This window comes from Schistocerca piceifrons, chromosome 7 (genome assembly GCF_021461385.2).
Source record: "Schistocerca piceifrons isolate TAMUIC-IGC-003096 chromosome 7, iqSchPice1.1, whole genome shotgun sequence".
Lineage (NCBI taxonomy): Eukaryota > Metazoa > Arthropoda > Insecta > Orthoptera > Acrididae > Schistocerca > Schistocerca piceifrons.
The window spans coordinates 46,196,585-46,224,174 of record NC_060144.1 but is presented as its reverse complement, the minus strand read 5'-3'; the positions used below and the strand labels follow the sequence as shown (position 1 = coordinate 46,224,174).

General features: G+C 43.8%; 1 protein-coding gene across 2 annotated transcripts in view; it reads left to right on the top strand.

Moving 5' to 3' along the window:
* Nucleotides 1-27,590, top strand: part of LOC124805003 (juvenile hormone esterase-like) — a 163,304-nt gene that overhangs the window by 77,338 nt on the left and 58,376 nt on the right. For both annotated transcript variants that reach the window (XM_047265402.1, XM_047265400.1), the window contains exons 3-6: nucleotides 3,193-3,339; nucleotides 8,440-8,581; nucleotides 17,119-17,304; nucleotides 26,038-26,252. In XM_047265402.1, coding sequence (XP_047121358.1) covers nucleotides 3,193-3,339; nucleotides 8,440-8,581; nucleotides 17,119-17,304; nucleotides 26,038-26,252 — 690 coding nt within the window. The remainder of the gene's footprint in view (nucleotides 1-3,192; nucleotides 3,340-8,439; nucleotides 8,582-17,118; nucleotides 17,305-26,037; nucleotides 26,253-27,590) is intronic.

Here is a 27,590-nt window from a genome sequence, read left to right as displayed (position 1 = left end):
GGTCTGGTAAACCCCCCAAAAATATACCCAATAAGAAACCTTCTGCTTCCCCTCTCAGATTTTTTACATTTGGCTGAAAAGAAGCGAGTTATTCAATCTGCTAAATTTCAAGCAGCCCACACAGTGGTATAGAGAATCCGCTCGTAACTTTGTTCATCGATTGTTGAAGTCGTAAGATGTGGAATATAAACAGCCTCTAACATTCTGCGTGGTGTCTGTTTGTTCTAAGTCGTGTCTCCCTACCACTTTCGCCCAACGACGCTCTGAACGTGTTTTTTTAGGGAATTGACTGGTTTGAACCTGGGACCTGTTGCTGGTAAGGAGACGGCAGACCACACATGACATGTAGAGTTCAGTGTGACTAGCGATGATATAATCAAATACTTAATGATTTCAGAGTCAGCTCCATTGCACTCCCTGTAAAAGAATCTTAATACTAACTAAATTTAGTGGAAGGGGTTCAAGGCTTTCTTATTTTTAGTTAGCTGGTAAAATAACGTCGAAAAAGCAGTGAAGTTTACCATTGGAATTTTTATTCTACTCATAAAACATTGTTTGTAAATTGTACTATTGATAAAAGGAAATATCTTAATACAGGATGATAAAAACCAACTGCGTTCAACAAAAATGTGAACGAATATTCCCTGAATGGGTTTCCAAGTTCTATAATGGATCGAAGGATGACCTATGCCATATCATATCTATAATCTAGGTTTAAATTAAGTTTCATAAAAGAGAACATTATCAAAACTGGTCTATAGTGACCCTCAATTATCTTTAATTACGTGTTTCACTTGTCGTAAATTACAGTGGCTGATGTGTCTTCTCAATAATTATATAACAGAAAAATCATCGCATTTCAGATTTTAACTTCAAGTAGCAAATGTGAATACCACGAAGTTTAATTGACGATCGACACTAGTATTACGTAAAAAGGGGATGTAACAGATGAGCCTTCTGCAGTTCTGAGTGAAGCTTTATGCGCTGTTATGCGGGATCGTGTGCGTTCATTACCTTGTCGTTGGTTAGGCAGCGTCACGGGGCGGCTGGTGGCGCAGCTCCATGCACCTCGCCATCTCCGTAGCAACTCTCTCGAACTTATCCTTACTACAATTTACCGAAGTTGGTGTAAGAAAAAGGTATATGGCTGTGTTTTCAACTGACCAATCAGCGTCTCAATGTTAACCTTAAGCTCCGCCTACAAAACTTCTGTATATCCAATGAGAAACGTTATACTTTTCGTGGTGGGGCAATGTTTTTAATGTCTGCTACGAAACAGAGATGCGTATAGTCTCACGCTAAAACTTGCAGCAGGTGTGGCCCTTTTAGTGTTATGGTAAGATCAATACCGTTCTTATGAAACGGTATAGATCATTATAGCTATCATGTCAGGGTTTTCATGGAAGGTGTTGGATTTGCCTGACACCTTACAAGCGCAAGTCAAATTGCTTTGTTTCTACTTAATTATACGTGTGGTGCTGAAATTTCACTGGGAAACTTTGTTCAGAAAAGTCAGTATTTCACACAAAAAAAAAAATCAAAGTCTCGTACCCTCTCAAATATCCAATACAGGTTCAGCAATGTAACATGCGCTTGAAATCTGTGACACTGCCAGCAGAAGAAATATGTTCGCTTGCTCTGTTACCTCCTGCCCAATAACCCTCATAATGAAAACTTCCTGGCAGATTAAAACTGTGTGCCGGACCGAGACTCGAACTCGGGACCTTTGCCTTTCGCGGGCAAGTGCTCTAACATCTGAGCTACCCAAGCACGACTCAAGCGCCGTCCTCACATCTTTACTTCTGCCAGTATCTCGTCTCCTACTTTCGAAACTTTACAGAAGCTCTCCTGCGAACCTTGCAGAACTAGCACTCCTGAAAGAAAGGATATTGTGGAGTCATGGCTACTCCCCTTATTCTATAATAGCCCAACTTCTGGAGCAATATTTTGTGATCAACACGATCAAACGTCTTAGTTACATCAAAAAATATGCCTTGCGTTCGAAACCTTTTCTTTGACCCATTCAGTACCTCACAGAGGAAAGACAATATAGCATTTTCAGTTGTTAAATCGCTCCTAAAGCCGAACTGTACATTTGATAGCAAATTATGTGAAATAAAATGATCAATTGTCCTCACCTACACAGCCTTTTCAATAAATTTAGCAAGCACTGGTGGCATAGAAATAGGTCCAAAATTGTCTACATTATCCCTTTCTCAATTTTTATGAAGCGGCTTTACTACTGAGTGCTTTAATCGTTCAGGAAACTGATTATTCTTGAAGGAAAAATTACAAATATGGCTAAGTACGGGGCTTACTTGTGCAGCACAGTAGGTTAGTATTCTGCTAGGCACTTCATCATATCCATGAGTGTCCTTAGTCTTCGGTGATTTAATTAGTAACTCACTCTCCCCGTTGTATGTATCACACAGGAATATTTCAGAAAACAATCTCGGAAAGCCATTTTCCAAGAAAGTTATATGATTCCCTGTGGAAATTAAGTTTTTATTTGCTTCACCAACTATGTTCAGAAACTGATTGTTAAATACTGTACGTATATCTGACTTATCAGTAAGAGAAATATTTTTACTACGAATTGACTTTATAACGTTGAGCTTGTGCTGCTGACCAGACACTTCCTTCACAACTGACCATATGGTTTTAATTTTATCCTGTGAATTAGCTACTCTATTTGCGTACCACATACTCTTTGCCTTCCTAATAACGTTTTTAAGCACCATACAATACTGTTCGTAATGGGCTACTGTAGCTTGATTGCTACTGCTTCTGACATTTTGATATGATTCCCGCTTTGTTCTATATGATATCCTTATCCCTCTAGTCAACCACCCAGGCTAGTACCCTGTTTAGCACATTCTAATGGAAAGCAACTCTCAAAGAGCATCAGAAATGTGCTAAGGAAAGCATTATATTTGTCATCCATGTTAGCGGCACTATAAACTGCTGTGGAACATCACTAAAGGTCTAGCAGTAACTACAGATCTTTCTTCCGAGAACTGTGAACGTTTCTTCGTAACCGTGTGTTCTCTTGCTGTTTTCTCTTCTTATTTGATCACGAAAGTGTTGCCAACCTGACGAAGTAAATGATGTCATGTTGACGACTGTTCATGCTCGACGTATAATTTTTACACATGTTACGGCCGGGTGCTCATTAAGGAACTTTTCCGGCAGAATCCCCGGCCCGCAGAGCTGCCGGCGGGTGTGTTCAACGCCAGCGCCGACGGCCCGCTGTGCATCCAGAAGAACGTGCTGGTGCCCAATGCGGTCGTCATGGGCCAAGAGGACTGCCTATACCTCAACGTCTACACGCAGCCCTCGGTAAGTACGGCTAGTCCCAATCTGCTTTCACTGCATCATTTGTAGTACGTGAAAAGCTTCCCCATCTTTGTTTGCTTTACTGTTACGTCTTTGTTTTTTTTTTTTTTTTTAAAAATAGACACATACACAAACCAGTCTACTACAAATGCTGGTCATTGCATCCGGACGATAATACGATGCGTACAGGTTGACGTTACAAAGTGTCATGGGTGATGGAGAAGGGTAAATGTATCAGTTTGAGGTAAGGGACAGCAATCGGGTCGAAAGTTATAAGTGAAAATCGTTCTGATGCTTCTGGCAGTGGAATTCGTAAGTTTTTTTTTTTTTTAATCTCATTTTGATCGCATTTGTTCGTTGCATCTGCTCGGCGTGGACGTCATAACACACCCGTTTCAGTTCGTCGTTGAGTCCATTTACTCAGTTTTTTTTTTTATTACTGAGGGCAGCTAACCCTCTGACCGACCACGCTGAGCTACCGTGCCGGCAAGTTAAATGTACTGATACTGTTGTTGCTACGATTATAGGGCAAACACCTTCCAGGAGTGATGGTGTAGACCAAACCAAGACAAAACTGTCATCTAAACAAGGGTTCTAAAATGCAAACCTTAAGAGCACTTGTTCAGGAGGAACGATGTGTTTCACAGCAGCAGACATGAACAAGTCCTCATAGCTCTTAAGGTTTCCATTTTAGGTCCCATGTGTACTGGACATTCTCTTGTTTTCGTCGTACAAACTCCTCCAGAATACGTGAACGAAAGAGCTTGCAGCAGAAAAACTCTTACGGTATGAATTCTAAAGCCCAAGTTTACCCGCCATTTCTTTCTTGTTTTGGTCCGTACTACCACCTCAGAATGTTTCACATCCCACAAACTTCGACAATAATACCGTTATACGTATTCCCCTGTCGGAGGGATCAGAGCGATTTTCGCTTTAACTTTCGACTTGGTCGTTTCCGCACCAACGTCCCTTACCTCAAATTGATACATTTATCCTTTTCCACCGGAAGTTTTTAAGTCATCACGGAAACACCCTGTATCTCAAAGTAGGAAGCTGAGACAGAAGAACAGCTTGACAGAGCACTGAAAGACCTTAGTCGAAACAAGTCTGCTGGAGCAGACGATATTCCTTTCGAATTATTGAGATCATTAGGACTGAGACTGGCGAAATACCAAGATGAAAGTTATAATTCCAATTTCAAAGAAACCAATTGCTGACAGATGTGAATATTATCTATTAGCTTAATAAGTCCTATTTATAGAGTACTAACACGAATTCTTTACAGAAGAATGGAACGACTGGTACAATCCTACCTCGCGGAAAATCAGTTTGGGTTTCGGAGAAACGTAGGAACAAGCAAGGTAGTACCGGCCCTACGACTTATCTTGGAAGATACACTTGCAATGGGAAACCAACATTATAGGATTTTTAGATTTAGAAAAAGCTTTTGACAGTGCGGACTGCAATACACTCCTAGAAATTCTGAAGGCAGCAAGGATAAAACCCAGAGAGTAAAAAGTAATCTACAACTTGTACAGAAACCAGAGTGCTGTTCTAAGAGTCGTAGGACATGAAAGAGGATCAATGGCTGAGAAGGGGGTGAGAGAGGTTTGTTTTATTCAGTCTGTATATTGTGCGATCAGTAAAGAAAACCGAGGAGTGATTGGGAAAATTAATTAAAATTCAGGGAGAAGTAATAAAAGCTGAGCTTTGCCAACGGCATTGTAATTCACCAAAGACGACGAAAGTCTTGGAAGAGCAGCTGAATGGAACGTATAAGGTATTGAAAAAAGGTTATTATACGAACATCAACAAAAGTAGAAACAAAGACAATGGAATGTAATCGAATTACATCAGTCGATGCTAAAGAAATTAGATTAGGAACTGAGGCATTAAAAGTAGTAGACGGGTTTTACTATTTGGGCAGCAAAATGACTGATGATGTTGCAAGTACGGAAGATAAACAATGCAGACTGGAAGTAGCAAGAAAAGCATTTACGATAAACAGGAATTTGTTGAAGTGTAATATAAATTGGAGTGTTTGTGCTATAGAATAATTTTGAAGATTTTATGGGTATGGTAGCTACTAGTGAGGTGGTGTACCGAGGGGGATAAAAAATGAATTTAGGAACAACTTGACTGAAATATGTGATCGGTTGATGAGATATATCGCGAGGCAACACGGAATCGTCAATTTGTAATAGAAGGAAATTTGGGGGGTAAAATTGTAGAGGAAAACCAAGAGTTGCGCAGAGATAAAGAGGCTTGCACAGGGTGACTAGCGTGGGGAGGTGCTTCAAAGCAGTCTTCGAAATGAAGACCACAACAACAACTCAAAGCAACTCTTCACTAGGAAATAAGGTTTTCGGCGATGATCACCGTGCGTTTGCTTGAAATATGCCCAGATCCTCCGTGTAAGAGTAGTCAATCTTCCTTGTGTCTCGCTGGACTGGTGCTATGATATTTATAAACAGTTTTAAAGTGACAGAGTTCGAATTAAAAAATCAAATGTATTCGAATTTGGAGGTGAAGAAATAGTTTTCAAACAACTAAAAACATTGAGTGGCCTTCTGCCACGTCACAAGCCAGTCAAAATGGCTCCGAAATTACTCAATTTTTTCGCTATTGCACTTCAGGAATGCGAATTTTATTGACTTCTTTGCTCGGGAGAGCTATTACTTTTAACTATGGAGTATAAATACGTTCCTTTGAAATGAATTTCCAGAAGAGAATAAATTCCATTTCAAGATTTAGTATGGAAACGTGAAAAAAAAGAAAATAATAATCTGTTCATCTAATTTATTTCGACAGTCCGTAAATTAAGGTGCTTCTCGGTCCCTCGCCCCTTCCAGCACTTATTTTATGTTAGTTAGATCCTAAATAACTTAGAGTTGACAGATTCTGAAAGTAAACGTCGTAACTTCATTTTATCAATTTCAATGGAAACAAGTAGTGATGAAATTGTACATTAAATATATTTTATACAAGGTGCAATGAAAGCTTGGCTGCACTCACTATATCAGTGTAAGGAACCATACTCAACTCCATAAGAATAAGCTTACATTTACAGGTATTTAAATACATACGCATTATACTGTGCGTTCGTCTCGCAATCCAGAAGAGGAATATATTATTTATTTATCTGTTATTGTAAATATTCAAAAGCGTACAGAATGTCACATAGTTGTTACAGTATCGTGAATCTGAGACTCACCTGAAGCTCCCGAAAGGATAGTGCGTTCCCTTTGAATCAAAATTAAGGACTGAATAGAACTACTTGTATTTCTTTTTGGTATTATCCTCATTGATAACACACGGGATGCCTCCTGCTTTGGGGTTGCCACAATTAACTTCTGCTATTTCTAGCTTCTTATTTATATGTACGCATCAAAAAAAGTTTTGAATCACCGCGGTTCTAGGAACTCCTGAAGACAGTTGTTGAATGTGGATATTGTATCACACACACAGTCCCTTTGACTGTTCAGAGATGTCACTAAACCCGCCCAGGAAGGTGGTACACGGCTTGTGTTGTCTGTAGTTCAACCATGCCTAGACGGTCAATACCGCGGTTAGATCGCGTCCGCATTGTTACTTTGTGCCAGGGAGGGCTCTCAACAAGCGATGTGTCCAGGCGTCTCGGAGTGAACCAAAGCGATGTTGCTCGGACATTGAGGAGTTACAGAGAAACAGGAAATGTCGATGACATGCCTCGCTCAGGCTGCCCAAGGGCTACTACTGCAGTGGATGATCACTAACTACGGATTTTGGCTCGGAGGAACCCTGACAGCAACGCCACCATGTTGAATAATGCTCTTCGTGCAGCCTCAAACTGTGCTCAATGGGCTGCAGATGCGCATCTTCACTCCCGACGTCCATGGCGAGGTCCATCTTTGCCACCACGACGCCATGCAGCGTGGTAGAGATGGGCCAAACAACATGCCAAATGGACCGCTCAGGATTGGCATCGCGTTCTCTTCACCGATGAGTGTCGCATATGCCTTCAACCAGACAATCGTCGGGGACGTGTTTGAAGGCAACCCGGTCAGGCCTTGGACACACTGTCCAGCGAGTGCAGCAAGGTGGAGGTTCCCTGCTGTTTTGGGGTGGCATTATGTAGGTGGGACGTACGCCACTGGTGGTCATGGAAGGCGCCGTAACGGATGTACGATACGCGAATGCCATCCTCCGACGATAGTGCAACTATATCGGCAGCATATTGGCGAGGCATTCGTCTTCATGGACGACAATCCGCGTCCCCATCGTGCACATCTTGTGAATGACTTCCTTCAGGATAACCACATCGCTCGACTAGAGGGGCCAGCATGTTCCGCAGACATGAACCCTATTGAACCTGCCTGCGATGGACTGGAAAGGGCTGTTTATGGACGAGTGAACCCCAACCACTCTGAGGGATCTACGCCGAATCGCCGTTGAGGAGTGGGACAATCTGGATCAACAGTGCGTTGGTGAATTTGTGGATAGTAAGCCACGACGAATACAGGCACGTATCAATGCAAGAGGACGCGCTGCTGGGTATTAGAGGTACTGGTGTGTACAGCAATCTGGACCACCACCTCTGAAGGTCTCGCTGTATGGTGGTACAACATGCAATGTGTGGTTTTCATGAGCAATAAAAAGGGCGGAAATGATGTTTATGTTGATCTCTGTTCTAATTTTCTGTACAGGTTCCGAAACTCTCTGAACCGAGGTGACGCCAAACTCTTTTTGATGTGTGTATTAACGCCATGCAGCTTTACTTTTTGCATCACATTGCTTACGTTGCACTGGCGCGAATAGCCGGCCGCGGTGGTCTAGCGGTTCTAGGCGCTCAGTCCGGAGCCGCGCGACTGCTACGGTCGCAGGTTTGAATCCTGCGTCGGGCATGGATGTGTGTTATGTCCTTAGGTTAGTTAGGTTTCAGTAGTTCTAAGTTCTAGGGGACTGATGACCATAGATGTTAAGTCCCATAGTGCTCAGAGCCATTTGAACCATTTTTGAACTGGCGCGAATACACGCGCCTATTTTGCGAATTTTGGCCGCGTCAGTAGTCTGTGTTAGTGTAGATTTTTAAGCGTGCTGAGGGCGGGTCCCGTGTGCTTGCAGCGGAGGCAGCTGCCGGTGATGGTGTACCTCCACGGGGGCGCCTGGTTCGGCGGCAGCGGCGCCTCCGTGCTGACCGGGCCGGAGTTCCTCATGGACCGCGACATCGTCCTCGTCACCTTCAACTACCGCCTCGGCGCCTTAGGTCAGTACCGTCCTCCTCTTCCTGCATTTCCGTCGTTTTTGCTCTTCTCTCTATGGGTTTGTAAATAAAACCCCAGATTGCTTCAGTAGTTCAAGTGCAGACACAAACAGCGATTGTGATGATGAATCATTTGGTTTCTTTTAAGTTGTATACGAAAATTACAAGACGGTGACAAGCAGTTTGACCCGTCTTGTGGAGGTCAGATGAGAAGCACTGACAAGGGAACCTCCCCATCGCACCCCCCTCAGATTTAGTTATAAGTTCGCACAGTGGATAGGCCTTGAAAAACTGAACACAGATCAATTGAGAAAACAGGAAGAAGTTGTGTGGAACCGTGAAAAAATAAGCAAAATATACAATCTGAGTAATTTATGGGAAGATAGGCAACATCAAGGACACTCGGAACGAAGGAGCGCCGTGGTCTCGTGGTAACGTGAGCAGCTACGGAACGAAAGGTCCTTGGTTCTAATCTTCCATCGACTGAAAAGTTTAATTTTTTATTTTCACTTTATGTGACAAACTCTTATGTTTTCATCACTTTTTTGGGAGTGATTATCACATTCACAAGAAAATCTAAATCGGGCAAGGTAGAAGAATCTTTTTACCCATTCGCCAAGTGTACAAGTTAGGTGGATCGACAACATATTCCTGTCATGTGACGCACACGCCGCCACCAGTGTCGTATAGAATATATCAGATGTGTTTTCCTGTGGAGGAATCGGTTGACCTATGACCTTGCGATCAAAAGTTTTCGCTTCCCATTGGAGAGGCACGTCCTTTCGTCTACTAATCTCACGGTTTTGCGATGCGGTCGCAAAACACAGACACTAAACTTATTACAGTGAACAGAGACGTCAATGTACGAACGGACAGATAGTAACTGTGGAAAAATTAAGAAAGTAAAATTTTCACTCGAGGTAGGAATTGAACCAAGGACCTCTCCATCTGCAGCTGCTCACGCTACCACGGGACCACGGCGCTCCTAAGCTGACGGTCTCCATGATGTTGCCTATGTCACCCATGGACTACTCAGTTTGCTTATTTTTTCACAGTTCCACACAACTTCTTCCTGTTTTCTCAATAGATCTGTGTTCAGTTTATCAAGGCCTATCCACTGTGCCAACTTATAACTAAATCTGAGGGGGGTGCGATGGGGAGGTTCCCTTGTGAGTACCCCTCCACTTGCCCACCGCGCTACATTAACGCCCTTTCTTTTTATTGAGGACTTCATCTGTGAACAACATTATCCCCGAGGAATTAATAGACGCAGTAGGTCCATGGTATCTCTATTATCCCCACGATGGAAAGCAGTGTCTGTGAGTTTCGTATCCATCACCTTAAAAAAAGGTCTCTTAATTTCTACATCTACATTAATACTCCGCAAGCCCCGGCCGCTGTGTCCGAGCAGTTGTAGGCGCTTCAGTCCGGAACTGTGCGATTGCTGCGGTCGTAGGTTAGAATCATGCATCTGGCATGGATGTGTGTGATGTCCTTAGGTTACTTAGGTTTAAGAAGTTCTAAGTTCAAGGGGACTGATGATCTCAGATGTTACTTCCCATAGTGCTCAGAGCCATTTGAACCATTTACGCCACAAGCCATCTGACGGTGTGTGGCGGAGCCTACTTTCCTACCACTAAATGATCCCCTCTTTCCTGTTCCACTCGCAAATGGCACGGGCAAAAAATGACTGTCGGTGAGCCTCTGTATTCGCTCTTATTTCTTGAATTTTCTCGTCGTGGTCATTTCGCGAAATGTATGTGGGAGGAAGTAATATGTTCTCCGATTCTTCCGGGAAAGTATTCTCACGAAATTTCAGTAGCGAATGATGCACAGTGCCTCTCTTGTAGCCTCTCTGTAACGCTCTCGCGCCGACTAAACAAACCCGTGCAAAAACGCGCCCATCTTCATTGGATCTTCTCTATCTCTTCTACCAGTCGAACCTGGCAATGGCCCCAGATTAATGAATAACACTCAAGAATCGAGCTACCTTCTTCGCGGATGAGTTACATTTCCTTAAGATTCTTCCTATGATTCTCGATGTGGCATCTGCTTTTCCTGCTGGTTATTCCAATTAAGGTCTCTCTGGATAGTTACTCGTGATCAAATGAAGTGATCGTATGCCACTGGTGGCTGTGAGTCCCCACCTGGGGAAGAAGAACCTCCGAACTTCAGGTTTTTTCAGTTGACTGCACTTTGGGCCACATGCGTGCCAATAATGATGAAATGATGATGATGAAAACACATCACCCAGTCCCCGAGCGGAGAAAATCTCCGACGAGCCCGGGAATCGAAGCTGGGCCCGCTGTATGGTAGTCAGACGTACTCACCTCTCAGCTAATGGGGTGGGCAGTTACTCCTAGATATTTTACGATAGAGAACGTTTTCAAAAATTTGTTATCAATAGTGTCGTCGTACAGTAGTGGATTTCTTTTCCTATACATGCGCAATACGTTAAATTTATTTACGTTCAGGGTCAACTGCCACAGCCTGTACCATTGATCAGTCCATTGTAGTTGATTCTGCAAATCGATACTGCCTCCTGGCGTTGCTAGTTTCTTGTAGACAACTACATGATCTGCGAACAGACGACGATCAGACATGGTGTACCACAGCAGTGTTCTGTTTTAGGCACTTCGTTGTCTCTAATATAATACATCAGTGTTCTTGCAGTTTGATTTTCAGAAGATGTAAAATTTGTCCCTTTTGCAGGATACGAGTAATAAAAAATAGTATCAGTTTTCTTCGCTGAAAAGGCAGCTAATGATGCATTTGAAAATATTTAGTACAGATTTGCCATTACATTTTGATTAAACTCAATACATGAAGTTCAATGCTTCGCGCAGAACTCAACAACTTTTAGTCGCAATCTGTTACCCTGCAACAGAGCAAATATTCAAACCTAATCCGACGAACTTACGCAGCTGCTACGCGCCTCTGGAGCTGGTCTCTCTGACGTACGGCTATACTGCGGCCCACTGAGTCCTATGTTGGGGTTGGGGTTGTTTGGGGAAGGAGACCAGACAGCGAGGTGATCGGTCTCATTGGATTAGGGAAGGATGGGGAAGGAAGTCGGCCGTGCCCTTTCAGAGGAACCATCCCGGCATTTGCCAAAGGTTATTTAGGGAAATCACGGAAAATCTGAATAAGGATGGCCGCACGCGGGATTGAACCGTCGTCCTCCCGAATGCGAGTCCAGTGTCTAACCACTGCGCCACCTCTGAGTCCTATGTGGCAATCTGTAATCGTGCAAGAGTTTTCATCATTAGCATACGACTAGCAGGGGGCGGAGTGGAGGTCACGTAAAATTCTCGATTACTGGTGTTTATCCCAATGTCCTGAGCTAGAATTTCAAACCTCTTTACACTCTCCGACTCAGTGAGAGAATGTAGCTCTGTTCATGGCGATTCGTTCGTTGGAAGGGGGTTGCTAGTCTTCGACGGCCACTTGGAGGTTATAGAGAAATGTAAGCTGTTCAACCATCTCCCTTAAGCTGTTTCACCATATCCCTCTACTTTTATCATCATCAGCTACAACACAAGCATAACACGTCAGTTTGCATATAGTCTTCACACCCGTCTGCATGAAATAGCTAGAGCTCGTTTTGACACGCGAGCCCCAAATTGGAGTCAACCACCAACCCAGCCAGGGTGGAGTCCGCTAGGAAGGCAGCTAACTGCATCAGTAAATAAATGATTTCTTGACTGACCTTCCTCACAATAACAGCACGTAAACAAATGTGAGCTGGGAAAAACACAGTTGAAAACTAGAGCGCTTAACTAGGCATGATCCTACTGGATGTGGTACGCCTCCAACCTTAGAACTAATTTACCCAGCCAGTAGTAGCCTGAGCTTAGCGAGGATTACGAAACACGGTGCAACTTGACATTTTTTTACATCATCAAACTTTTCCAGAGGTGGAAGAAATGATAAGTGAAAGATAAAAAGCCCAGGACTCACTGAGGGTCGAACTGAATATTTTTGTAGTCTGGCATTTTACCATATACATTTTGTTCGCTGAGCCAATGACCGACTCTTAATGCTGTCATCAACCACAAGATTCGTTTGAGCACCATAGTGGCTTACTAGGTACGGTACTATTGGAGGTCGTCTGCTTTTGCTTTCCTTCATTCTGTGAACTGACTTCCCAAGGCAGCTATTACAGGGACCTACAATTTATCCTGAACAGTGACGTGAATTCAGTTTTTTCTGAGGTTATAGTTGTGACCCTTTCTTGAGATGCATGTAGGGGAAATGTTACCTGACTCTTCTTGGAACGGACGCTCTCGCAATTCCAGTAGCTAGTGTCTTCGTGGCGCACAGTGCCTCTCATGTAGCGTCTGCTGCTCTTGCCAGTAACTAATCGCGCCGCTCTTCGTTGGACGTTATCTATCTGTCCTATTAATAATACCTGGTCAGGGTCCCAGGCGAACTATCCGTCTCAAGGATCCGTCGAACGAGTGTTTCGTAAGCCACGCTTTCGTGGCTTAATCATATTTGCTCGGGCTTCTTCCAGGGAATCTTAGACTGCATCTGCTTTTCCTCCAAATAGCTTTAAGCGGTCATTTCACTTTCGGACGATCCATAGGGCTACTCCTAGATTTTTACTTTTGTTACTGTTTCTATTGATTCATCGTCAACTGTGTAATCGAACAGAGATACACCTCTCCGATATTTCAGACGATTTACCTTCGTTTATAATTCGCAAATCTATTTCAGTTGCGCGTTTGTTAGTCTAACATTACATCAACATCTAACTTATAATCACAGTAGTGATTCCTGCATTTCAGATGTAACATAATGCTATGCAAATAAACAAAGAGATATTATTCAGAAATAAAAAGACGAATATCTTAAAAGTACGTTGCAAGGCTACTGTGACGTCTACAATGTCTAACTAAGACAGCTTCCTGCCTCTTGACGTTTTCCCAAATTCCTGTGTCAGATAGTAACCAAAACATCTCTTTACGATCAAATTATGCCGTCGTCAACACACATACGTAAAAGATTGTGTTCTCTTGCCCTTTACACTCTCCTCTCTAACATTCCCGTTCTCTTTTCAATATATTTCTCCGTCAATTTCCCAATGTCGTTTTTTGACTCCGTCTTTCTGCTCTGTATCTCCCCTTCTCTATCTCCATCTTATCTTTTTCTATTAACTTTCTCTTTCTCTATTTTTAAATAAAGTCTTACTTGTTTCTGTCTCATACTACTGTCTTTTTTGTTTTGTGTCTACTACTATAGTCTTTCTCGTTTTCTGTCTGCTACTAGCGCCTTTCTCATTCTTACTCTCTTGTTGTTGCATTTCTCTTTCTCTGTCTCTAACTAATGTCTTTCTATTTCTCCGTCTCTTATAAACATTTTTCTCTTGCCCGACGTCTTGCTAAGATCTTCCTTTTTCCCCATCTGTTGTTATTATCTTCCTCTTTCCTCATCTCTTACTATAGGATGTTCCGCAAAGAATGCAACTTTTGAATAACTTGCAATATTACTGATTAAATTAAGCAATTTACATACTATTGCAGTGCATGCCATCGGTGAGTGTGTATGAATATACTCTCTACCGTGATAGCATTTGCCATCCATTGTAACGCATTTCCGGCATCATCTGCGAAGAAGTAAGGCCGCATTACGCCCTTAGTCCAAATACCACACCACACAGTCACCCGAGGATCTTCTGTGCCCCAAATACTGCAATTTTGCTTGTTCACAAAGCCATTCAACAGAAAGTGCGGCTGCGCGGAGTGGCCGCGTCGTTTGTGACCTCATGTCCCGGTTTGCGCGGCCCCTCCCGCCGGAGGTCCGAGTCCTCCCTCGGGCATGGGTGTGTGTGTTGTTCTTCGCGTAAGTTAGTTTAAGTAGTGTGTAAGTCTAGGGACCGATGACCTCAGCAGTTTGGTCCCTTAATAATTCGCACACATTTCAACATTTGAAGAGGAATTGCGGCTCATCATTGAACATTATTTTCTTGATGAAATTGTTGTCCGCTCTTTGTTTTGCAAGCATCTCCCAATGACTAAATGTTCGGCGCTTTTCGTGATCGTGTGGCTCTAGTTCTTGTGTCCACTGGATTTTATAATCCTAAAGGTGCAGATCTTCTTTCAGAATTCGTTGCACGCTTGTTCTGGGAATACCCAGTTGTTATGAACATCAGCGAATAGATATCACCATACTCGCAGCGACATTATCATTCGCTATGGCGATATTTCCCGCAGATCGGCTGACACGAAGACGCCCAAGTGTTTAGTGTACACAAACGAATCGGTTTTCTCAAATTTAGGAGTCAATCTGTCACAGTATGACAGTCTGTTAGATGACCCATGGATTGTCACCTGAGTAAAATGAGCCGGCCGGAGTGGCCGAGCGGTTAAAGGCGCTACAGTCTGGAACCGCACGACCGCTACGTCGCAGGTTCGAATCCTGCCTCGGGCATGGATGTGTGTGATGTCCTTAGGTTAGTTAGGTTTAAGTAGTTCTAAGTTCTAGGGAACTTATGACCACAGCAGTTGAGTCCCATAGTGCTCAGAGCCATTTGAACCATTTTTTGAGTGAAATGAGATGTCAAGACGACAGTAGGAGTAGTTAACTTCTTTATTGAGGCCGTCGGCCGTAGTTCTCAGGAGCAGCTTGGTGGAGGCGTCTAGCTGCCTCTCACGCGTTGCAATAGACGTCCGGCATTGCTGACAGCACAGAGAGCGGGGACGAAGGTTGTGTCACTCGAATGCCGCTGTCAGAGACATCTCCGGCTGTGACCACAGCGCAGCTGACAATTTCGTGGAGGCGGTCGCCATCTCCCTCCAGCGAGCGGGCGGCTCTCTCCTCCAGCGGCAGCTCTCTCGTGACTCGGCGCAAGCTGCCTTGTCCTGTGGTCGAACAGCGGATCCCGTACTACAGCCAGGATGTCGCTCCGAGTGCCACAGGCTCGTGGCGCAGGCTGTGATACCGAGATAATATTTTAGTACACGAACGATCCAGTACTTATACGCTTCAGACTGTCATTGTTTAGGGCTTAAGACATTTACTCTAAACACTTCAACACTGGCAGATGAGGGAAGGTTTTCGTTCTTCGGCCGGTGTATTGCAGCGTCGGCTCTTACTGCACTGTGCGCAGCTGGCTCTGCTTCACGACACCTGTCGGCCGTGTTTTGCTTCGGATTGCATAACAACCTAGAATGCCTGTGGCTGACTCTCTTGTAGCTCAGTTCCGCTCTGGCATACTTTTTGACCGAATACGGTCGATATGCTACAGGTGCATTCATCTACATCTACATTTATACTCCGCAAACCACCAAATGGTGTGTGGCGGAGGGCACTTTACGTGCCACTGTCATTACCCCCTTTCCTGTTCCAGTCGCGTATGGTTCGCGGGAAGAACGACTGCCGGAAAGCCTCCGTGCGCGCTCGAATCTCTCTAATTTTGCATTCGTCATCTCCTCGGGAGGTATAAGTAGGGGGAAGCAATATATTCGATACCTCATCCAGAAAAGCACCCTCTCGAAACCTGGACAGCAAGCTACACCGCGATGCAGAGAACCTCTCTTGCAGAGTCTGCCACCTGAGTTTGCTAATCATCTCCGTAACGCTATCACGCTTACCAAATAACCCTGTGACGAAACGCGCCGCTCTTCTTTGGATCTTCTCTATCTCCTCCGTCAACCCGATCTGGTACGGATCCCACACTGATGAGCAATACTCAAGAATAGGTCGAACGAGTGTTTTGTAAGCCACCTCCTTTGTTGATGGACTACATTTTCTAAGGACTGTCCCAATAAATCTCAACCTGGCACCCGCCTTACCAACAATTAATTTTATATGATCATTCCACTTCAAATCGTTCCGTACTCATACTCCCGGATATTTTACAGAAGTAACTGCTACTAGTGTTTGTTCCGCTATCATATAATCATACAATAAAGGATCCTTCTTTTTATGTATTCGCAATACATTATATTTGTCTATGTTAAGGGTCAGTTGCCACTCCCTGCACCCAGTGCCTATCCGCTGCAGATCTTCCTACATTTCGCTGCTATTTTGTAATGCTGCAACTTCTCTGTATACTACAGCATCATCCGCGAAAAGCCGCATGGAACTTCCGACACTATCTACGTTGATCAAACATTCCACAGACTTCGTAATCACATTTTGTGTACAACATTCATCTAATTTGTAGTAAGTTATACGCTGCTACATCGTGAAGCGCTCTATTGCTAACCACAAAGAAAGGAGATGAAGACAGTGCACCGTTCAATGCTGCCAAATTACTAGCTGGCATTTTAAAAGGTGTGTTCGTTATGGAACATTTTTATAAGCTTTCCCTTTCTCCATCTGCCACTTTCTCTACCTGCTTGTTTTTCTCTTTCTATTTCTCTTCTTCATCAATACTGCTTCCACATATATTATTCTCAAAATATGTTTATAGATTAAAAGTAAAGTTCTTCTCTGATGAGAGGGAGTCAGAACATTTAACCATATAACTAACCAATTAGAAGTGTGAGCTCACTCTGTGCTGCGATTTCACGCACTGTGTTGCACGTAAGCAGGCTTCCTGAGCGTGGACGAGGAGGAGGCGCCGGGCAACGCCGCCATGAAGGACCAGGTGGCGGCCCTGCGCTGGGTGCGCGACCACGTGGCCGCCTTCGGCGGGGACCCCAGCGCCGTCACCATCTTCGGACAGAGCGCGGGCGCGGGCTCCGTGCATCTCCACATGCTGTCGCCCATGTCGACCGGTAAGCACCCTGCACTCCGCACTGCATGCGTGTTAAGAGACGACGCTGCAGGCGGAAAGTCGTCCGCTTCATAAATTAAGGCAGTAAGCCAGGAAAGGTTGACAATGTGCTGAGTGCGTTTCGGCAGTTGTTCCATCACGAGTGTAGCCTGCAAATCCTCACAAAAAACTGCCATTGTCACTACAAAAAAGGTACAAGAATGTTATTTCAAGCGCTGTTTACTCTGTACCATCGATACTTATAGGATGTATATGGGCATCCATCCCATTTGCATTCAGATATATCAATGTCATTGAGTTATTGTGAGAATGTCTACGAGTGTGTTATTCACCGGACTTAGAAAATATGGTTTGGAGGAGCCACTGTTCACCGTCTTACCTTCTCTTCCCTTTCCCTGACAATATCCTCCTCCCCATCTCACTCTTCATCTCGTTCTCCCCCTATCTATGTCCATCTGCTCCTTCCCCTCTCTATCAGTCTCCTCCTCCCCACCTTCCTCCATCACCGTTTTGTCGTCCCCATCCCACTAGGAAGTTGGTGGTCCTTACCACCACAGTATTTATTTCCAACTAGTGGGTAGCATGTGTACCAAGTTTTGTTGAAATCGATCCAGGAGTTTAGGAGTTGCATTTTACCTGAAGCTTTACCCGGGTTCACACTTGTCACATATATTTCATCTATATTTAACGTATTTCACACATATTTGTACGTATATTTCACCTGTATCTCTAGCCAATTTCACCCTGCAGTTTCTTTTTCACACAACTCAATGTTCATGACGTCATCTCTCCTGAACCGTGTGCCACACATTGACACATTTTTGCTGGTACATTCAACGGTATACGTGAACAGTGTTTGCGAAATGTGTTGCAAATACAGTACCTAGTAAAGAAGTAATAAATTGAAACAGCACGCTTGATGACGCAGTTTTTCTGCACGAAAAGCGAAAATATAGTAAGAGAGTAACCTTCCCCCATTCGTAATTTTGTGGGGGGCGTCAGTCAGGTAAAGTCTCAGGATTGAAACCCTGTCTGCGGTGGAGTTTCGAGCCGCGATGCACGGCGTTGTAATCACACGGTTTTTCTTGTGAGTGGCCGAGAAAAACATTTCAGGTGAACGCCACTCACAATCGGCTGGAAAAGGCCGCAGGACCGCCATGAAAGCACCTTCCCATACATTTCACGGTCGAAAACGACAGTCTGCAGTGCGACGAGCGACAGGAAGTAGTCCTTGACAACCTCTGAGGCTGCTGTGACCCTCGGACGTTTCAATCCTTCATTAAGGACATTCCGCTCCGGTAGCTGAGTGGTCAGCGTTGCGGTATGTTACGCTAAGGGGTCTGGGTTCGATTCCCGGCTGGGTCGGAGATTTTCTCCGCTCAGGGACTGGGTGTTGTGTTGTGCCCATTATCATCAGTGGAAGGCAACGGGAAACCATCACTGGAATCACTTCCCTAGATGCTCATGCGGTGGACCTTTCTGACGAGGCTTCCCCCATGACCAGGCCTGCCGTGAGGCAGAACACATAGTAAGTTTATGGACATTGTCTGACACCTTTGGAGCGCAGCGCGGCCTCAGTTTGTCCTATGTGTACAGGTTGGAACCACTGGGCACCATTCAACACCACTCGACGCAATTTAAACGTGATCCAAAGCAGCTAAGGGTTCTTATGCTTTTTCAGCGATCCTATTTTGTTTCCTCCTGTCGCATGATCACCGAGGGATGTGACGTCGACACATGCGCGAATAAACGGCGAAGTGTCCCTCTAAGACCCTCGCTGGCACCCGCCCATCTTTATCGAGAATTTTAAAAATTACATGTACAGATTGGACCTGTGGCAATGTCCTACGCCTAGGTTTCTTTCTGCTGTGCTCACTGTTGCCTCTCCCTATTTTCTGCCGTCGCACAATGCAAAACAGAGCGATTCTGAATTATGTAATGAACGATTTTCCTAAGTCATTTATTAAAAGGCAAGGTGGCTTTTCAGTCAAAAGATGATTTGATGCAGCTCTCGACGCTACTATATTCTGTGCAAGCCTCTTATTGTCTGCATAAATAATGCAACCCACATCCATTGGAGCCTGCTGAATGTATTCGAGCCTTGTCTCATTCTACAATTTTTATCCTCCCTACTTGCCTCCAATACAAAATTTCTGATTCCTTGATGCCAGGGACATTTCCCATTAACCTATCCCTTGTTTTAGTCAAGTTGTAATAAATATTTCTTTTTACTCAGTTCTATTCAGTATACCTTCTCGTTAGTTATTTGATCTACTAATTTAATTTTGGACATTCTTCTGGAGTACCACGTTTCAAAAGCTTCTATTCTCTTCTTGTCTGAACAGTTTATCATTAGTGTTTCACTTCTGTACTACGCTGTATTGCAGACAAATACCGACGGAAGAGACTTGTTAACATTTAAATTTATATTCAATGTTAATAAATTTATCTTTTTCCGAAATTCTCTCCCTGCTACTGTCACTGTGGATTGTATATCCTCGCTACACTGGCGGTCGTTAGTTATTTACTTTCCCAAATAGCAAAGCTCATGTAAAACATTTAATGAGATTCATGTAAATTATCACTGGTCTTTGTATCAGAGCTGTGACTTCATGGAGTACACGGTGTATGAGTTTGCAACAATGAAAAATACCACCTAAAAGACGTCGTTTGCTTAACGCCAATCCTTTGCAACTAGGTTTGCCACTAAACAGCCAGGAACTGGACTTGCTGTAGAGAACTAGCGGGTTTTACGAGCAGAAGAAAGAATACCTAAGTATCCATGGACAGCCATGAATTCCTTCCGATAGAGTTTTAGATCAAAAAATAATCGAGGGTTATTGCAAAACTTGAAAGAGATTCATGTGAGCCGTAACGATTCCGATCCGTTTGGACCAAATAATGTATTCTAGCGACTTCTGGAAAGAAGGAAAAGCAGCGTCATCCTGTTACCGATGTGTCCCCAGCGGTGGGATCGACTATATCGTTATGTAGGTTAAGAGCCGTGCTAACACACACTGCAGCCATTCACCCTGATGGGTCCTCGTTTGCGAGCAACTGACGAAAAAAGAATTTCGAATTTTGTGTGGCAATCATTACTATTAAAAAAACTAATTTAAGTAGTTAGGTTGCGTGGTGTAATGAATAGGATGACAGCTTTCTGTGCAAGAGGGTGTGGGTTCAGATATTGTCAATTGCAATAATCCTTTTTTAATTTTAAATCTTTATCGAAATGACTTTGATCGTCGTGATTTAAAGGTAATTTTTTTATTTCCATTCCTTTGTCACATCATTTTAATCATAATATCAAATTCTTCATTTGCTCTCATTTTTCTTCCTATCTCTTCTTTTCCACTTAAATCCTTGTTCATGTCTTTCTAATTAATTTTGTGTATTAATTGCGACTCAGCTTCTTTTGTTTTATCACCCTGTTTTTTCGTCCACATTATTGCGTTCATTATATCTATTTCTCATTGTGCTTTGAATTTAGTTATACTTGTAAACCCTTCTTTCGATTAAATATTCGTCTGCGTTATATTGTTCCTAGTGCAATACGTATTTGGTTGTGTTTTTAAGGTATCGGTTATGTTTTAAATATTTGTATGACGATTACCATTAAAAAAAAGAAAGCTGTACATCTGATAACGAAAAATACGTTTTTCACACCGCTGCTCAGTCAATATAAATATATTATTTGGTGTTTTGTTTTTTAACTGATTGATCGGCATTTTAAAATAATCAGATATTACAATACATAATTATATTGAATTAATATTTTCAGAAATTCAGACTGGGAAAAAGAATGATATAAAGGAAAAATAAAACAAATAAAAATAGTTCATATGGTAATAAAATAATGTGACAAAGAAACAGAAATAAAAATTTACATTTAAATCAATTAACTGAATAAAAATAATGATCGAGGTCATTTCGATGAATATATATTTTTTTTAATTTACTGTATCTGACAAGTGTTTGAACCCAAAAAACTCTAACATGTGAAGTTATTGTCCTCTCCATTAAACCACGCATCTAGACTGTTTAACTCACCTTCTTTTAATGTTATTAAGCATTATGCAAAATTCTGATTATTTTCGTCAACTATTCGAAAACGAGGACACCACCAGGGTGAATGGCTGCAAGGTGTGGTACCTGTGATCTTAACCTACATCACCGCATAGAGAGTTTCAAAAAGTGGATCACACCACTAAGGACCTCTCTTTGTTAGATTTTCATTCTTTATTAACAATCGGGTAAAAACCAAAATACAACTAGCCGCGGCAGCAGTAGTAAAGATTTTCTTTGTTTTTAAACAATTCTTTTTTAAAGAATGGGTGGTTTGGATTGGTAATATTTGCATTGCTTTGAAACATTGTGCTATTGTAGAAAATTGGAAAAGCGATCAGTGTTATTTTAATAACAACGCCAACTGAATCGAACAACATACACACCTGTTAGCATGTGGGGTGGTCTATTAGATGGTGCCTTTGTACGTGGTATGTCGTCGTCGGGCATAAGTCGCATTACATAACGGCATTATTACTGACTCCTCGACAGTGCTGTTTGTTGTGACGAAAAGCCCAGTGGCGGGCTACTGTCGGCCGCTCCAGCGCTGCTCAGTCCGGGAGTTTTAGTACAGCTCAAAGCATGGTATTACACACAATCCAACATCGCACTCTTCGCAATACACACGCGTTTCTCTTCTTATTTTTTCCCGTTGTCATCCAGTTTGTTGCACACTCGGCATTTTCGTGTCGGCGCCCTCTTGTTTTCAGCAGCTGGAATATGTTTGGGAAAGTACCGGCCTACCAAACGTGTTGGGGCTGAAACTCGGCAGGGGCGTCCAACCTTACTGTGCTGAGAGGACGAAACAACATGTGCACTGTATTTTTGCAGTAAACTTTCGATTAGACGAATTTGAAAATCGTGTCGTCCCAATTTTCCACCAAGTTTCTTATATATGAAGTTCCAATTAAGAGCTGTCACGCCCATGAAATGGCGATACTGCTTCATATAATATTTTCGCAGGCGGTTTATTGTGGCAGTTTAATTTGTCATGTACTGGTCAGAAAAATCAACGCCACCCATTCTGTCATTGTTCAAATGGTTCAAATGGCTCTGAGCACTATGGGACTTAACTTCTGAGGTCATCAGTCCCCTAGAACTACTTAAAACTAACTAACCTAAAGACATCACACACATCCATGCCCGAGGCATGATTGGAACCGGCGACCGTAGCAGTCGCGCGGTTCCGGACTGAAGCGCCGAGAACCGCTCGGCCACCACGGCCGGCTCTGTCGTTGTATTTCAGCATAACTGCAGGCTTTGTTTTTACTGTTCTCCTCTTCTCAGTTTCTTTTAGTTCGTTACTATAGATACTGGATAGAGTGTACACATTTCGCCATCGCATCGCAATCAACTTTCCTCTATAAATGGCCTTAACTTGACCTTTCTCCAGTTTTCCCTCCCTCAAAGCTGCTGGCATTTCTTTTCTGTTCACCGTAACTGTTCCAATACAGTCAGTGCTTTTAGATGCAAGAAAATCTAACAGCTGGCGACTTGAATGACTCGGTCAGTAAAAACCGTATATCCGTTGTCAAAATACCCTTCGAGTAACGACAAAACAACTTCCGACGCTAAAGGATATTCATTATATTGTGGCTCAAACACTGTGTCTCTTCCTGTGTAAATGATAAAGCGACACAAATAGCCACTTTTTGCTTCGCACAGACAAAATGACTTAATTCCAACAGGAGCACGTTTCAATGGAAGCCGCCCTTTCCACAGTAGGAGGGATTCATCAATTGACAATCCTTGTTCCGGAGTATAAACCTCTTCAATTTTTTTCTTGTAAATGGTGAATGACAGGTTTCAGTTTGAACAGTTTGGAAGGAATTCCACAGTCTTGCGAATACAAAGTATTGTCATTGAAATGAACTTCAAGAGAAGACTAGATCTACTTTGCCGCGCGGGATTAGCGGAGCGGTCTTAGGGGCTCCAGTCATGGACTGTGCGGCTGGTCCCGGCGGAGGTTCGAGTCCTCCCTCGAGCATGGGTGTGCGTATTTGTCCTTAGGATAATTCAGGTTAAGTAGTGAGTAAGGTTAGGGACTGATGACCTTAGCAGTTAAGTCCCATATGATTTCACACACATTTGAACATTTTTTAGATCCACTTTCAGACATAATTTTTCGGAAAATTGCAGTTTCAGCAACTTGTTTTCTCGAATAATACATTTCGAATTCGATTTTTGCAGAATTTCTTGGAGAAATAGCAATGCAAACAACGAATAGAGCTCTCCATTATTTGTAGGTAGCCACTTGTGGACACGGGATCGTTGTTTCATTTTGTCTGCATATGAACTTTTAAATTGTTCGGCATAATTTTTTTTGTTTCACTTGATATAATTGTTAACAAGCTGTCACCAAAAAAGAAGGTAAAAATATTTAATGGACCTAGAGGATCGTCGAAACTAATTTTTACTGCTGGTGTGCCTGTGAAAGGAGACTTACTCCTATCAGCACTACATTTAACTGACCAAGATGTTGGAGAACTAGCGTCGGCAGTCAGCACTTGTGAGACGTCCTCTTGCAGACTTGACGTTTCTGTATCGCTATCACTGAAATTGCCGTCACTGTCATCTCCACCGCTCGAAAAACTGTCACTAGACCACTCATTATCGCTTTGGTGTAACAATGGTTCAATGTATTCATTACGCAAAGACGAAGAAGATGAGCGCTTCGACATGTTTGCACTTGGAAAATTCTACTGTCTCACAAAATATATTGTTCCACTGAAAAGACCGCCAACGACCTCCGTTGAAAGAACTTTACACTGTGTAGAGCGACTGCAGCGGCTGATATAGACGTCAAAATCCATTTCGTAGGCGGTCGACTGCACGCCCGAACGCCTTCTTTGAGCACGTACAATAGCGCCAACAGGCGGCCGAACTGAATTCGACGAGCACGCCCGGCAAGAGAGCACGGCTGGACGAACGCAGTTTGTCGAGCACGACAGTGCAGCAATGGCTCCCGAGCCCAGTTCGTCGAGCACGGTCGAGGCGTTATTGAACTACAACTCTCCATTTGCTTTAAAAGATTAAAAAGGGAGAAGCCACAACAAACACGTGATATAAAATAAGGAGAAAACTTAAAAACTTAACAGTTCGTTCGTAGTTAAAATAAAAATAGAAAGCAGCTGATGTACTGCCTGTGTCTGCATAGCATGCCTCTGCTTATGATCCTTCAAAACGGAAAAATTCGAGTTATTCAAGTTCAGTTTTCGCCCTTTAACACTGAATATTCGTAATTTCCAAGCAGTGGTGTGATCCCCGATTACAACGTGATGCTTGAGCAGAGTTTCAAAAAATTAGAATCAGTAGAAGAATATCGTGATTCTTTGTAGTAGTCAACCACTTATCACTTTCTAGAAAAAACAGTGAACGATGGACGGATTAAGTTTTCTTTTATTTGCCTATTTCATTTAATAGTTTGATTCTATGTTTGTTAAAAGTGAGAAAGTAAAAATGTTTCAGCCTCTGTTCGGTTTCCACGTTTATTATAAAAAATTGTAAGAATGAAAAACGGAAAATCATTTATTTCAGAAACCGATTATTCTGAGTGGTTTTGACAGTCCAGTTAAACTGGCGTTGAAAAAACCCAAATGTAACCCAAAACTGGTTGTTCTGCCGACAACCACCAACCCTTATCGTTCACCCATTCGTCTATGTTCCCAATGCATCACAGTTGCCTCGGAGGCGGATTTGGATAGCGCCATTTTGCCATGCGCGATGTATTTTAACCACAGCGGCTTGCAAACGGTTTACAAACTTAGATATTTCGGAAATGCTTCCACACTTGGCCCGAAAGCCAACGACCGTGCCTTTTTAGGCGTTACGTAAATTGCTCTGTTTCCGCATTGCAACAACGACTGCACAGTTTTTCGCGTCCCTCAAACACGCTTCTGTACCATCTGCTGCTAGAGCTGCCACTGCCGCCTGAGAGAGGTTGTCGCACGTTGACGCCGAACATTGCCGGTCGTCACGTTAATGTGACTGCTGGACTACGTATGTGCGTTACTACGTGGTTGTTCACCTGGTGTCACTGTGACTACTGAGGAGTATTCACTCAAAAACTAATTCTTATATGCACTGATATTGTCCAACAGCTTACATTTATAAGCACTCCGTCTTCAGGCCACAAGTGGCCCATCGGGACCATCCGACCGCCGTGTCATCCTACTTGAGGATGCGAATAGGAGGGGCGTGTGGTCAGCACACCGCTCTGCCGGTCGTTATGATGGTTTTCTTTGACCGGAGCCGCTACTATTCGGTCGAGTAGCTCCTCAATTGGCACCACAAGGCTGAGTGCACCCCGAAAAATGGCAACAGCACATGGCGACCTGGATGGTCACCCATCCAAGTGCCGGCCACGCCCGACAGCGCTTCGGTGATCTCACGGGAACCGGTGTATCCACTGCGGCAAGGCCATTGCCCCTTACATTTGAGAGGTAGAATGGAAAACCATTTAGGCTGCTGTGAGTGTAGAGGCTACTGCTGCAGCATCGCTATTGCATTATAACCAGCCTAACTTGACGTAACGTGAACTGTCGAGGACAGTGCTATGCCGGTCTAGGTACAGCAACCGCATCACCACAACCTGGCCTCTCCAGAAACTTGAAAGAATCCCGTCACATCCTTGCAAGAAGGCGAGCAGATTCGTGGTGTGTGTGTACAGGACTGTTCCACCGGGCCATAAGCGAGAGCGGCAACTCGGTGGCTGCGTGGGCGTTCCCCACCGAGGACCCGGCGGGCCTGGCGCGCCGGCACGCTGCCCTCGTCGGCTGCGACGGCGACTCCTCCAACTCCAGCTCCAGTTCCAGCTCGCAGCTGGTCGCCTGCCTCAGGACCGTCGATGCCGCGCGCCTCGTCGACGCGACGGACCAACTGAAGGTGCGCACAGCCGCTTCCAGCAGCAGCGAAGCCGCAGCTATCGTCTTCTTGCCGGCACATTGTAGCTCTTTACGGGATCTGTGCCAGAAGTTGCGAGCATAACTTTATATTAATTTTTTGTAAAGGCATTTATTGATTCTTAATCTACAAAACGTTATACAGGTTCAAAGTACATTCCTTCCGCATCTACATATCGCTACCACCGCCTCACCCAGTTTGCAAAGGCTTGTTGGCAGGCGTCGTCCGTTTCCTCCTTACGACAGTGAGTGGAAGTTTCTCTTACCTCCTCCAAAGACTTTGTCCTCGGAAACAAAAAGAAATCCAGTTGTGTCAGATCAGGGGTGTCCGGCGCTGAGGCAGCGTTTCCATACCGTTCCTGGTGAGAAACCCGCACGGCGAAAACAGTGTGGCGCGGTGGGTCGTGACGCAAAATTCAGCTGTTCGTGATGTCTTTCCTGACGCGTTGGCCCCTATCCCGCAACCGAGGCAGGACATGAATGTAAGACTGATCACTAACAATTTGTCTCTGAGACACAAATTCGCTGTGAATAAACCTCCACAGTAAAAAGAGACAATAAGCATTGCCTTAACTCTGGATTGGCGTATGTGGGTCTTCCTGATGCGAGGTGAATTTTTCCGTGTTGCACTCACTGCTTTATCTTTTTCACTCGGGATTGTACTCTAAAACCTAAGTCTCGTCATCTGTCACTAGCCTGTCCAAAAAATTAGTCACTTTCACGGTGTTGCAACAACTCGTTACACGTCCCTTGTGTTCATTGATCAGCACATTTCGGATAATTTTTTGTGCACACCTTTCTCATCCCTAACTCGTCTCTCAAAATGCTATAAACATTCGACTTCAGCAGACTACAATCCCCTACTACTATTAGTATGCTCAGGTATCGTTTCTTATTCTGAATTTTGCCTACTCTCTCCACATTTTGGTCCGTTTGAAACGTTTAAGGGCACCAGAAGCGCCCGTTTTTGGCGATGTCTCGGCCGTCCCGGAGCATCTTGCGCCACTCTTGATTCATGGTTGGCACTTGGGTTACTCCCCGAAGGCTTTCGGGTCCCGACCACCGTCTCAGAGCCAGATTTTTTTAGTTTAACGCAAAATTTTATAGCGGTTTACTGCTCGATTAATCACTGCATTTCGAATCTCCAAGTGTTATCGTAACACACTACGAGTGAGGCGCGATCTTCACTCTTGTCAATGCCGAGAGGCGGCGTAGCCAAGTCCCATTCGTTAGGCAAGACCTCTCACCTCCGAAAACTCCGTCCCTCTAGCCCTTCTCGTTCACAGGAGAATTTTATCCTCGAAACTTTTGGGACAGATCC